This window comes from Coregonus lavaretus (genome assembly GCF_964263955.1).
Source record: "Coregonus lavaretus genome assembly, chromosome: 28".
In the NCBI taxonomy this organism is placed as follows: domain Eukaryota; kingdom Metazoa; phylum Chordata; class Actinopteri; order Salmoniformes; family Salmonidae; genus Coregonus; species Coregonus lavaretus.
Window position 1 is genome coordinate 3,101,268 of NC_140015.1, and position 12,795 is coordinate 3,114,062.

General features: G+C 43.3%; 1 protein-coding gene across 2 annotated transcripts in view; it reads right to left on the reverse strand.

Moving 5' to 3' along the window:
* Nucleotides 1-12,795, reverse strand: part of lat (linker for activation of T cells) — a 29,682-nt gene that overhangs the window by 3,790 nt on the left and 13,097 nt on the right. For both annotated transcript variants that reach the window (XR_014610152.1, XM_084146092.1), the window contains one exon: nucleotides 11,917-12,006. Coding sequence is in view for 1 of the 2 variants with exons in the window: in XM_084146092.1 (XP_084002218.1) it covers nucleotides 11,917-12,006 (90 nt within the window). In the remaining variant the exon portion in view is untranslated. The remainder of the gene's footprint in view (nucleotides 1-11,916; nucleotides 12,007-12,795) is intronic.

A 12,795-nucleotide genomic window follows, 5' to 3' on the forward strand; every position in this document is an offset into this window, starting at 1 on the left:
CTGGAATGATAGATGTGCAAGAGATGATGTGCAAATAGAGATACTGGCGTGCAAATGAGCAAAATAAATAACAATATGGGGGCATGGGCAAGTTGCAGCGGAGGGTGCAGAGCTGGTGGCCGGGGTAGTGGTAGCCAGGTGGAAAGCATGGCCAGCCGTAGCAAAATGCTTGTTGAAATTCTCGATTATTGTAGATTTATCGGTGGTGATAGTGTTTCCTAGCCTCAGTGCAGCGGGCAGCTGAGAGGAGGTGCTCTTATTCTCCATGGACTTTACAGTGTCCCAAAACTTTTTGGAGTTAGTGCTACAGGATGCAAATTTCTGTTTGAAAAAGCTAGCCTTTGCTTTCCTAACTGCTTGTGTATATTAGTTCCTAACTTCCCTGAAAAGTTGCATATCGCGGGGGCTATTCGATGCTAATGCAGTACGCCACAGGATGTTTTTGTGCTGGTCAAGGGCAGTCAAGTCTGAGGAGAACCAGGGGCTATATCTGTTCTTAGTTCTGAATTTTTTGAATGGGGCATGCTTATTTAAGAACAACACTTTTAAAGAACAACCAGGCATCCTCTACTGACGGAATGAGATCGATATCTATCCAGGATACCTGGGCCAGGTCAATTAGGAAGGCCTGCTCGCTAAAGTATTTTAGGGAGCGTTTGACAGTGATGAGGGGTGGACGTTTGACCGCGGACCCGTTACGGACACAGGCAATAAGGCAGTGATTGCTGAGATCCTGGTTGAAGACAGCGGAGGTGTATTTAGAGGGTAAGTTAGTCAGGATGATATCTATGAGGGTGCCCATGTTTACGGATTTAGGGTTGTACCTGGTAGGTTCCTTGATAATTTGTGTGAGATTGAGGGCATCTAGTTTGGATTGTAGGACGGCCGGGGTGTTAAGCATATCCCAGTTTAGGTCACCAAGCAGTATGAACTCTGAGGATAGATGGGGGAGCAATCAATTCACATATGGTGTCCAGGGCACAGCTGGGGGCTGAGGGAGGTCTGTAGCAAGCGGCAACAGTGAGAGACTTATTTCTGGAAATGTGGATTTTTAGAAGTAGGAGCTCAAACTGTTTGGGCACAGACCTGGATAGTATGATAGAGCTCTGCAGGCTATCTCTACAGTAGATTGCAACTACAACCCCTTTGGCAGTTCTATCTAGACGGAAAATGTTGTAGTTGGGGATGGACATTTCTGAATTTTTGGTGGCCTTCCTAAGCCAGGATTCAGACACTGTTAGAACATCAGGGTTGGCGGAGTGTGCTAACGCAGTGAATAACTCAACCTTAGGAAGGAGGCTTCTGAGAAAACCAAGGCTTTTACGGTTACAGAAGTCAACAAATGATAGCTCCTGGGGAGAAGGAGTGATACTGGGGGCTGCAGGGCCTGGGTTAGCCTCTACATCACCAGAGGAACAGAGGAGGACTAGAATAAGGATACGGCTAAAGGCTTTAAGAACTGGTCTTCTAGTGCGTTGGGTACAGAGAATAAAGGGGGCAGATTTCCGGGCGTTGTAGAATAGATTCAGGGCATTATGTACAGACAAGGATATGGAAAGATATGAGTACAGTGGAGGTAAACCTAAGCGTTTGGTAACAATGAAAGAGATAGCATCACTGGAGGCACCGATTGAGCCGGTCTCAGCTTGTATGGGGGGTGGAACAAAGGAGCTATTTGAGACAGTTTGAGAATGACTTGGGGTTCTATATTGAAATTGTATAATACAAACTAACTGGAACAGCAATAGGCAAGGCATATTGACATGGGAGAGGGGCATAAAGCAATCACAGGTGTTATTAGAGAGAGTTAAGACAACAACTGGTAATGGCGATGAAAGTTTGGGCTGAGGCTAAACAGATAAACAGGACAGGGTACCGTGTAAAGGAACAGTCCAGCAGGCATCAGCTGTGCAGCTGAGTGATCATAAGGTCCAGTGAACAGCAATATGTGAGTCCGAGAGCAGTTTGAATTGGTGCTACAGCACAGCGAGCAGGATGCACAGCTGTTGTTTGCGTGTGCTAGCGGGCCGGGGCTAGCAGATGGATCTTTGTGGTCGTCGCAACGGGAAGCCTGTTGAAACCACAGACGATTACGTTGGCAGACCAGTCGTGATGGATCGGCGGGGCTCCGTGTCGACTCTAGGAGGTCCCGTCTGGTTGACAGAGAGGTAGATAGCCGGGAGATGTGCCTGACTCGAGGCTAGCTCAAGGCTGATTAGCCAACAACAACATCCATTTGGTTGCAGCTAGCTAGTTGCGATGATCCGGTGTTAAAGGTCCAGTGATTTAGTGATTCCGGCAGAAAATCCGATATGTTCTGGGTCGATAACGCGCTGTGCAGACAGTGCAGACTGGTCGATAATAGTCCAGGCTAGAGCTGGCTGGTAGGTAGTGCAGGCCACGGACAATGGTGAAAAACCGCTAACGGTGGCTAATAGCAAGTACCTAGTTAGCTGGCTACTCCCGTCCGGGAGACAAAGAGGTAGATAGCCGGGATATGGGCCTGGCTCGAGGCTAGCTCAAGGCTAACTGGTGCTTGCTTCTGGGGCAGTGGTGATTAGCCTACTTCCTGACGGGCTGCCCCCAGGTGGTAAGGGTAGGCAACAACACATCTGCCACGATGATCCTCAACACTGGGGCCCCTCAGGTGCGTGCTTAGTCCCCTCCTGTACTCCCTGTTCAAGCACGACTCCAACACCATCATAAAGTTTGCTAACGACACAACGGTGGTAGGCCTGATCACCGACGACGATGAGAGCCTATAGGGAGGAGGTCAGAGACCTGGCAGTGTGGTGCCAGGACAACAACCCCTCCCTCAATGTGAGCAAGACAAAGGAAATGATCGTGGACTACAGGAAAAGGAGGGCCGAACACACCCCCATTCACATCGACGGGCTGTAGTGGAGTGGGTCGAGAGTTTCAAGTTCCTTGGTGTCCACATCACCAATAAACTATCATGGTCCAAACACACCAAGACAGTCGTGAAGAGGGCATAACAACACCTTTTTCTCCAGTCTCCAGATCCTCAAAAGGTTATACAACTGCACCATCGAGAGCATCCTGACCGGTTGCATCACCGCCTGGTATGGCAACTGCTCGACATTAAGATGAAGGCGCTACAGAGGGTAGTGCGTACGGCCCAGTACATCAGTGGGGCCAAGCTTCCTGCCATCCAGGACCTATATACTAGGCGGTGTCAGAGGCAGGCCCAAAAAATTGTCAAAGACTCCAGTCACCCAAGTCAGACTGTTCTCTGCTTCCACACGGCAAGTGGTACCGGTGCGCCAAGTCTAGGTCCAAAAGGCTCCTTAACAGCTTCTACCCCCAAGCCATAAGACTGCTGAACAATTAATCAAATGGCCACCCAGACTATTTACACTGCTGCTACTCACTGTTTATTATCTATGCATAGTCACTTTTTCCCTAGCTACAAATTATCTCAACTAATCTGTACCCCCGCACATTGACTCTGTACTGGTACCCCCTGTATATAGCCTGGTTATTGTTATTTTATTGTTACTTTTTATTTTATTTATATTTTTTACTTTAGTTTATTTAGTAAATATTTTCTTAACTCTATTTCTTACATTTACATTTTAGTCATTTAGCAGACGCTCTTATCCAGAGCGACTTACAGTTAGCACATACATTATTTTATCGAACCCACAACCCTGGCGTTGCAAACGCCATGCTCTACCAACTGAGCTACATCCCCTGCCAGCCATTCCCTCCCCTTGAACTGCATTGTTGGTTAAAGGCTTGTAAGTAAGGATTTCACGGTAAGGTCTACACCTGTTGTATTCGGCGCATGTGACAAATACATTTTAATTTGATAATACGCTGCAACCCTAATTAAAAAGCATTTAATAACTTAAAATATTTCATTTTTTTTGCACTGCATGGATCACCAGTGCGGTTGAATGCAGCATTGCTGTATGGTGCACTCAAAATGTATTATAGTATACTCTATATTTTATAAATTCGTTAATTTGACTGATAATCATAAGATTATATCCACTTCCTCATTCTCTGTCCCATAAAGATGTATAGAGATCGCAGCGTTGTATCCGTCTCATTATGGTATCTGTGCGCGCATGGGCAGCACCATTCAAATTTTATTGGTTGCATACACATATTTAGCAGATGTTATTGCGGGTGTTGCAAAATGCTTGTATTTGAGACAGATACAACGTTGTGATCTGCTGGCTACTATATCGGGAGACTTCCAGCAATTGTGCTAAACTAACGATATGCTAACTTCAATAATCTCCAATCTGCACGCAGAGACATACAAATTGTATTCATGAGTTCATCTGACTCTGGGTAAGTAGAAAAATGACCTCAATCTCGCATTATCCCATTAAAAAGTAATACACCATTTCAATTCAATAAATTGAAGGATGTTAAAGGGATAGTTCACTTTTTTACAACTTATAGTCAGATGGCTAACAAAAAAACTGTGGTGATGGTGGCAATTAGTCAAAGTTCAATGCCAAGAGTGCGCAAAGCTGTCATCAAGGCAAAGAGTGGCTACTTTGAAGAATCTAAAATATATTTTGATTTGTTTAACACTTTTTTGGTTACTACATGATTCCAAATGTGTTATTTCATAGTTTTGATGTCTTCACTATTATTCTACAATGTAGAAAATAGTAAAAATAAAGAAAAACCCTGGAATGAGTAGGTGTGTCCAAACTTTTGACTGGTACTGTATATAATAAACATTTGAATACTGTGTGTCACACATAAGCATATAAGGTAACATATATTATTACATAATACTTTCCCTCCACTGGGTGCTGTAAACGGGACACACGAAAGCAGCGCAATTGAAGTTGAATTCACTGATGCGAGCGCATCAGGCTGTAATTTCATAAAGTAAATGACTCAATTGTTGACTCATTTATACTTGCTTGTGTGTCCTATTCGTGTTTGATACGTGCGCTAGCCAATTAGCCACATTATGACTGACTTATGATCATTGCCCTTGCTACTTTGATTGTATTAACATTCACATCCTTAGTTACAGTCGTCCGTTTTTGTTCCAAATATTTAGTCATTGAAACTGAAACAGTGCATCCCGATTGGGTGGAGGCAGCAAACAATGTACCTGGCCAGCTGTGATTTACAACCTGACACCAATGTTTTTTGGACTACCAAGGAATGTATTGTTGAATTTTATTAATCATGCATTGAACTGTATCCATCTATTCTGCCAACAATGTCTTACTGTAAGTCATGGAATGTTGAATCAAATATAACCTATTTTTAAAACCTCTTTATAAAGAATTTGATATTTTTTACTGATATGATTGTCTGTTTCATATCTGCAAAGTAGTTAAAACGCTGTCAGTTCCACTTTAATAAAATCAGGGGTGTGATCAGGACAACATGCAGTAATGGCTATTGGAGGATAGGTCAGTTTCTATCAAATATGAATAGAGAATAAGGATGTGTCCCCAAATGGCACCCTAATTCCTTTATAGTGAACTACTTTTGACCAGGGTCCATAGGGCTCTGGTCAAAAGTAGTGCACCATATAGGAAATAAGGAGTCATTGGGACACACATAACCCATAGACCTATGTGATGCCGCACAGTGGTGGAAGAGGGATGTTACTACTTCACAGAAGAGGAGGCATTTGAAAGAATATGGCGTAATTGCAGACCGCAACTCTGGGTGTTTCTTGATATCAGGAAACGCTGATTGATACCTGCCATTGGTCAGTTCCAGTGTTATGAAACTGATGGTTTCTGGACACAGATTATTTGTTTACATAGCAGGAGTACCATCAGGAGACTGAGGTTAAGGTTAGGAAAAGGGTTAGATTTAGCTACAGTGAGGAGGTTCGATTAATCTCTCCCGGGTGCCCATGTTTTGCACCAGGTGAAAGTTGATTGCATTAGTTTTGGAACCGGGCTGCCTCCCAGCATGAGCCAGGTGCCCTGTTCAAATCCCACGGCGAAGTCGGCTCAAAACAAATTGATGTAGGAGCATGTGGATTAATGAGTAGGATTCTGTGTTTTCACATGCAAAAGTGATTGCTTTTGAGCTTTATCTGCCTTTGCAATGAAAACAAGTTATAAAATTCAAACATTTATTTTATGGAAATGAAATGTATGCTTCTGGACGATGCACCATGCTGCCTTGTTGACAACATGTCCAAGCAGCACAGATTTCTGTTCGATTTAAGATGGCCGCTCCCCCCTTTCGCTCGATGACGTAACGGGCCTTTGCACAGTTCAAATCCGCCCATGCTACAGTTGTCAACAACTGTTGTCCCCGACGCAAAAGAAACAGCCACAGACCAATGGCGAACATCAATATGTGTAACTTGATATCAAGAAACGCCTATATCTGAAAACTCCCCAAATTGCGGTCTGCAATTACACCCTTCTCATTTGAAACAGGAAAAAAAGTTTTTTCGTCAAAATACATTTTTGGGCAGAAATGCCTTCTTGAACATGTGCACTGTTGCGGTAATGTGGTATTAACGTCATTACACATACAAGGCACCAGTGTTAGCGCCTCTTCACACACTACTGCGTAAAGAGACAAAGTGGCAGTTGCAGAAAGATCAGGGGGCTTCGTTTGTAGAATCAAAGAAACTGACGCAGTCATTGGATGTGTTTGTTCATTACGATGGAGAGAAGGACCTCATTCTCTCGTGTGATGCGTCACCCTACGGGGTAGGGGCAGTTCTGTCACACCGTATGCAGGACGGAACTGAGAGCCCAATAGGGTTTATGTCGAGAACTCTTAACCCAGGAGAAAATAACTATTCCCAATTAGACAAAGAGGGGTTAGCAGTAATGTTTGGGGTTCAGAGGTTCAACAAATACATATATGGCAGGAAGTATATGTATAAACCCTTACTGTCTTTTTGAGATGTTCTCTCAGAGAATCCAGAGGTGGGCAGTGTCGTTGAGGGCACAGACTCCTGAGTGGCGCAGTGGTCTAAGGCACTGCATCGCAGTGCTAACTGTGCCACTAGATCCTGGTTCGGATCCAGGCTCTGTCGCAGCCGGCCGCGACCGGGAGACTCATGGGCGGCGCACAATTGGCCCAGCGTCGTCCAGGGTAGGGGAGGGAATGGCCGGCAGGGATGTAGCTCAGTTGATAGAGCATGGCGTTTGCAACGCCAGGGTTGTGGGTTCGATTCCCACGGGGGGCCAGTATAAAAAAATAAATATGTATTCACTAACTGTAAGTCGCTCTGGATAAGAGCGTCTGCTAAATGACAAAAAATAAATAAAAATAAAAATAAATAAAATAAACTATAGAAAAAAAACATAAAAAAACTATAAAGAAGTATGTCATGGTTTTCAAGGAAGGAAAGTACCATGTGAATGCAGATGCCTTGAGCCATCTTCCGCTGTCGTACACGCCCATCATAGCAACTCAAGAGGACAGAGTGCTGATGTTCGTGGACATGGACACGGCACTCGTGACTGTAGAGCAAGTGAGATCCTGAACAAGTAAAGATACAATACTGTCTAGAGTTAGAGAATATGTGTAGTAAGGGGATGGCCACAACAAACAGAAGGGACTGAATTCACACCATAATGTGACAGGAAAATAGAGTTGAATGTACAGGATGGTTGCGTTTTATGGGGAGCACGAGTGATTATTCCACAGCCAACACGCCAGGCTATCCTACAGTACCCGTCAAAAGTTGACACACCTACTCATTCAAGGGTTTTTCTTAATTTTTTTACTATTTTCTACATTGTAGAATAATAGTGAAGACAAAACTATGAAATAACATGTATGGAGTCATGTAGTAACCAAAAAAGTGTTAAACAAATCAAAATATATTGTATATTTGAGATTCTTCAAATAGCCACCCTTTGCCTTGATGACAGCTTTGCACATCCTTGGCATTCTCTCAACCAGCTTCACCTGGAATGCTTTTCCAACAGTCTTGAAGGAGTTTCTACATATGCTGAGCACTTGTTGGCTGCTTTTCCTTCACCCTGCCGTCCGACTCATCCCAAACCATCTCAATTGGGTTGAGGTCTGGGGATTGTGGAGGCCAGGTCACCTGATGCAGCACTCCATCACTCTCCTTCTTGGTTAAATAGTGTGTTGGGTCATTGTCCTGTTGAAAAACAAATGATAGTCCCACTAAGCCCAAACCAGATGGGATGGCGTATCACTGCAGAATGCTGTGGTAGCCATGCTGGTTAAGTGTGCCTTGAATTCTTCTAAATAAATCAGACAGTGTCACCAGCAAAGCACCCCCACACCATAACACCAACACCTCCATGCTTTACGGTTGGAAATACATGCGGAGATCATCCGTTCACACAAACCGCGTCTCACAAAGACACGGCGGTTGGAACCAAAAATCTCCAATTTGGACTCCAGACCAAAGGACAAATTTCCACTGGTCTAATGTCCATTGCTCGTTGTTTCTTGGCCCAACCAGGTCTCTTCTTCTTATTGGTGTCCTTTAGTAGTGGTTTCTTTGCAGCAATTCGACCATGAGGGCCTGATTCACACAGTCCCCTCTGAACAGTTGACGTTGAGATGTGTCTGTGACTTGAACTCTGTGAAGCATTTATTTGGGCTGCAATTTCTGAGGCTGGTAACTAATGAACTTATCCTCTGCAGCAGAGGTAACTCTGGGTCTTCCATTCCTGTGGCGGTCCTCATGAGAGCCAGTTTCATCATAGCGCTTGATGGTTTTTGCGACTGCACTTGAAGAAACGTTCAAAGTTCTTGAAATGTTCCGTATTGACTGACCTTCATGTCTTAAAATAATGATGGACTGTCGTTTCTCTTTGCTTATTTGAGCTGTTCTTGCCATAAAATGGACTTGGTCTTTTACCACATAGGGCTATCTTCTGTATACCCCCCCCCCCTACCTTGTCACAACACAACTGATTGTCTCAAACGCATTAAGAATGAAATAAATTCCACAAATTAACTTTTAAGAAGGCACACCTGTTAATTGAAATGCATTCCAGGTGACTACCTCATGAAGCTGGTTGAGAGAAAGCCAAGAGTGTGCAAAGCTGTCCAAGGCAAAGGGTGGCTTTTTGAAGAATCTCAAATATAAAATATATTTTGATTTGTTTAACACGTTTTTGGTTACTACATGATTCCAGGTGACTACCTCATGAAGCTGGTTGAGAGAAAGCCAAGAGTGTGCAAAGCTGCCACAGTGTCTCCGGACCGCTCCTGTCTCAGCCTCCAGTATTTATGCTGCAGTAGTTTATGTGTCGGGGGGCTGGGGTTAGTTGGTTATACCTGGAGTACTTCTCCTGTCTTATCCAGTGTCCTGTGTGAATTTAAGTATGCTCTCTCTAATTCTCTCGTTCTCTCTTTCTCTCTGAGAACCTGAGCCCTAGGACCATACGTCAGGACTACCGGGCATGATGACACCTTGCTGTCCCCAGTCCGCCTGGCCTTGCTGCTATTCCAGTTTCAACTGTTCTGCCTGCGGTTACGAAACCCCTACCTGTCCCAGACCTGCTGTTTTCAACTCTTAATGATCGGCTATGAAAAGCCAACTGAGAGACCTGAGCCCTAGGACCATACGTCGGGACTACCGGCCGTGGTGACTCCTTGCTGTCCCCAGTCCGCCTGGCCTTGCTGCTATTCCAGTTTCAACTGTTCTGCCTGCGGTTATGGAACCCCTACCTGTCCCAGACCTGCTGTTTTCAACTCTTAATGATCGGCTATGAAAAGCCAACTGAGATTTATTCCTGATTATTATTTGACCATGCTTGTCACTTATGAACATTTTTGAACATCTTGGCATGGTTCTGTTATAATCTTCACCCGGCACAGCCAGAAGAGGACTGGCCACCCCTCATAGCCTGGTTCCTCTCTAGGTTTCTTCCTAGGTTTTCGCCTTTCTAGGGAGTTTTTCCTAGCCACCGTGCTTCTACACCTGCATTACTAGCTGTTTGGGGTTTTAGGCTGGGTTTCTGTACAGCACTTCGAGATATTAGCTGATGTAAGAAGGGCTATATAAAATAAAATTGATTGATTGATTATGTGTTATTTCATAGTTTTGATGTCTTCACTATTATTCTACAATGTAAAACAATAGTAAAAATAAAGAAAAACCCTTGAATGAGTAGGTGTGTCCAAACCTTTGACTGGTAGTGTACATCAGAGTCACCCTGGGGTCTCGCATATGAAAGCGTTGCCTAGGAGTTACATATGGTGGCCAAAACTAGATCAGGAGATAGACAATCTAGTCAAGACATGTAACACGTGTCTGGAACACAGAAAGGCACCAACAGCAGCTCCACCCTATTGAGTTTCCAGAGAAACCTTGGAGAAGATTGCACATAGATTGCGCAGGGCCATTGATGGGGAAAATGTTCCTGATAATCATTGATGCACATTCAAAATAGATGGATGTGTATCCGCTTAGTTCTGCTTCGTCCACCACTACGATAGATGGCCTACGACAGAGCTTTAGTAACCAAGGGATACCTGAGATTGTGGTGAGCGACAATGCGACCTGTTTCGTGAGTACAGAAACACAAGAATCCTTCAGAAACAACGGTATTCTGCATGTGACATCTGCTCCATATCATCGATCTTTAAATGTACTGCTGGAACGCTCAGTACAGACATTTAAAGAAATGAAGAAAAGTGCAGAAGGGAGCATAGCAACAAAAGTGTCACGTGTTCTGTTCAGCTACAGAATAACACCTCAATCCACAACAGGACTTTCTCCTGCTGAGATGTTATTAGGTCGTAGACTACGCTCCACACTGGACCTAGTCTATCCAGACCTGAAAAGGAAAGTTGAACGGAAACAAAAGACAGAAAGAGAACCATGACAAACATACCAAGGGCTGACGTTTTGGAGAGGGGGACCATGTCCTTACCAGAAATTTCAGTCATGGGAAAATGGATTCCTGGATACATAGACTCAGTGACTTCTCCTGTCTCCTACAAGGTAATGTTGGGAGATGGTAAAGTGGTTCGCAGACATGTCGATCAGATTCTTGCCAGACGGGATGGAACAACAAGTGAATTACAAGTTGTGATGTCAGAGGACAGGCTGTTCTCTAGCTATCCGAGTGCTTCTGTGGTGCACGTTCCACAGACAGAGAACGTAACAGATGAAACAGTTCACCAAGAGGAGAACCCAGTTTCAGAGTCAAATACTCTGAGCCCAGCTCAGAAACAGCTGGTGGCTTTTCCACCGTTGAGAATGAACACTACCCCTAGTGTACGTGGACCACAGAGGCACGCAAAGCTTCCAAGCTGCTTAAAAGACTTTGAATTCTGAACAAGAAAATAAAAAAGAACTGTGATGTAAATTGTTTTTAAAAGACAACTAAAAGACAGTAAAAGAGACTCGAGTTAAATACTTAGTTACCCAAGCATGTGAAAATACAATGATTGTGAACATGTGAAATGTCATGTTTATGGTTTACACTGACTGACTTGTTTAGATCAGTAGAGTACATAACACGTTTAAAATAATTTTAAAATAACTTTATTTCAAAATTGGTTCATTAACGCAATATAAGAGCATACGGAACGTCTTATGTTGTATATCCTTAAAAACGGTTCTATTTGTGAAGATGTAATATTGAAATCTTAAGAGGGGAGGAATGTGGTAATGTGGTATTAACGTCATTACACATACACATTACCAGGTGGTGTAGCACTTGAGTACCTATTGGTAGCATTGTTAGAGTAATGGAATGCACCCCATTACACACGTTGAGTGCAGCTGCGACTGTCTGCCTGTTACGCCATGCTCCGGGTTAGTAATAAAGTAATCCGTTTATAAAGAGCTACTCCCTCACTCCTTCCAAGGCATAAAGAGTTCCATGGGTTATTACAACTGTCAAAAAAGCAGGGATTCCTGATTAATCAGGAAAAAATAACATTCCTGAAAAGTGATTCTATTCAATGTGCCAATGTGGGCCATACCTTTAGTATTGACATAGTCATTGTCATCTTCATCACTGTCGTCACTCTTTCCCACGTTGCCATTCATATTGCCATCTGCGCTACTGTTTTCTGTGAACACAAAAACACATACAGGATTGAGATGCATTCAGAAATTATTCAGAGCCTTGACTTTTTCCACAGAAGAATGGGAGAAACTCCCCAAATACAGGTGTGCCAAGCTTGTAGCGTCATACCCAAGAAGACTTGATGCTGTAATCGCTGCCAAAGGTGCTTCAACAAGGTACTGAGTAAAGGGTCTGAATACCTTCAAAAATGTGCTATTTAAGTTTTTTATATTTAATAATTTAGCAAAAATTTATAAAAACCTGTTTTTGCTTTGTCATTATGGGGTATTGTGTGTAGATTGATGAGGGGAAAAAACAATTTAATCCATTTTAGAATAAACTGTAACGTAACAAATTGTGGAAAGAGTCAAGGGGTCTGAATACTTTCCGAAGGCACTGTATTGCACTTGTGATTTCAACTTCAATGTTTTATTGTGTATATATTGTAATATCCATGTATTAAAGTGTCATTTGGATAGCAATAAAAAATGCAAAAGCTTTTAACCACAAGATGTCACAAAAGCCCTATTTGTAAGGGTCTAGTATTACTATAGAACGTCAGTTATGTAATTATTACCCCAGAATTTCAGTGTTTCCTGTGGACGATTCGGACGGGATTAGTTTGACCAAACTGCCCCTGTAATAATTTTTTTTCCTCATTCAAAATGGACTGTTATGGCGGAAGCCTGGAGGCTCTTCTAGGCATGAAGATACTGCAAATATCTAGGGATAGCCTAATATTGACCTAATGGCCTTCAGTTCGGAGAAAGTCTAAATAAAATGCATATCAATA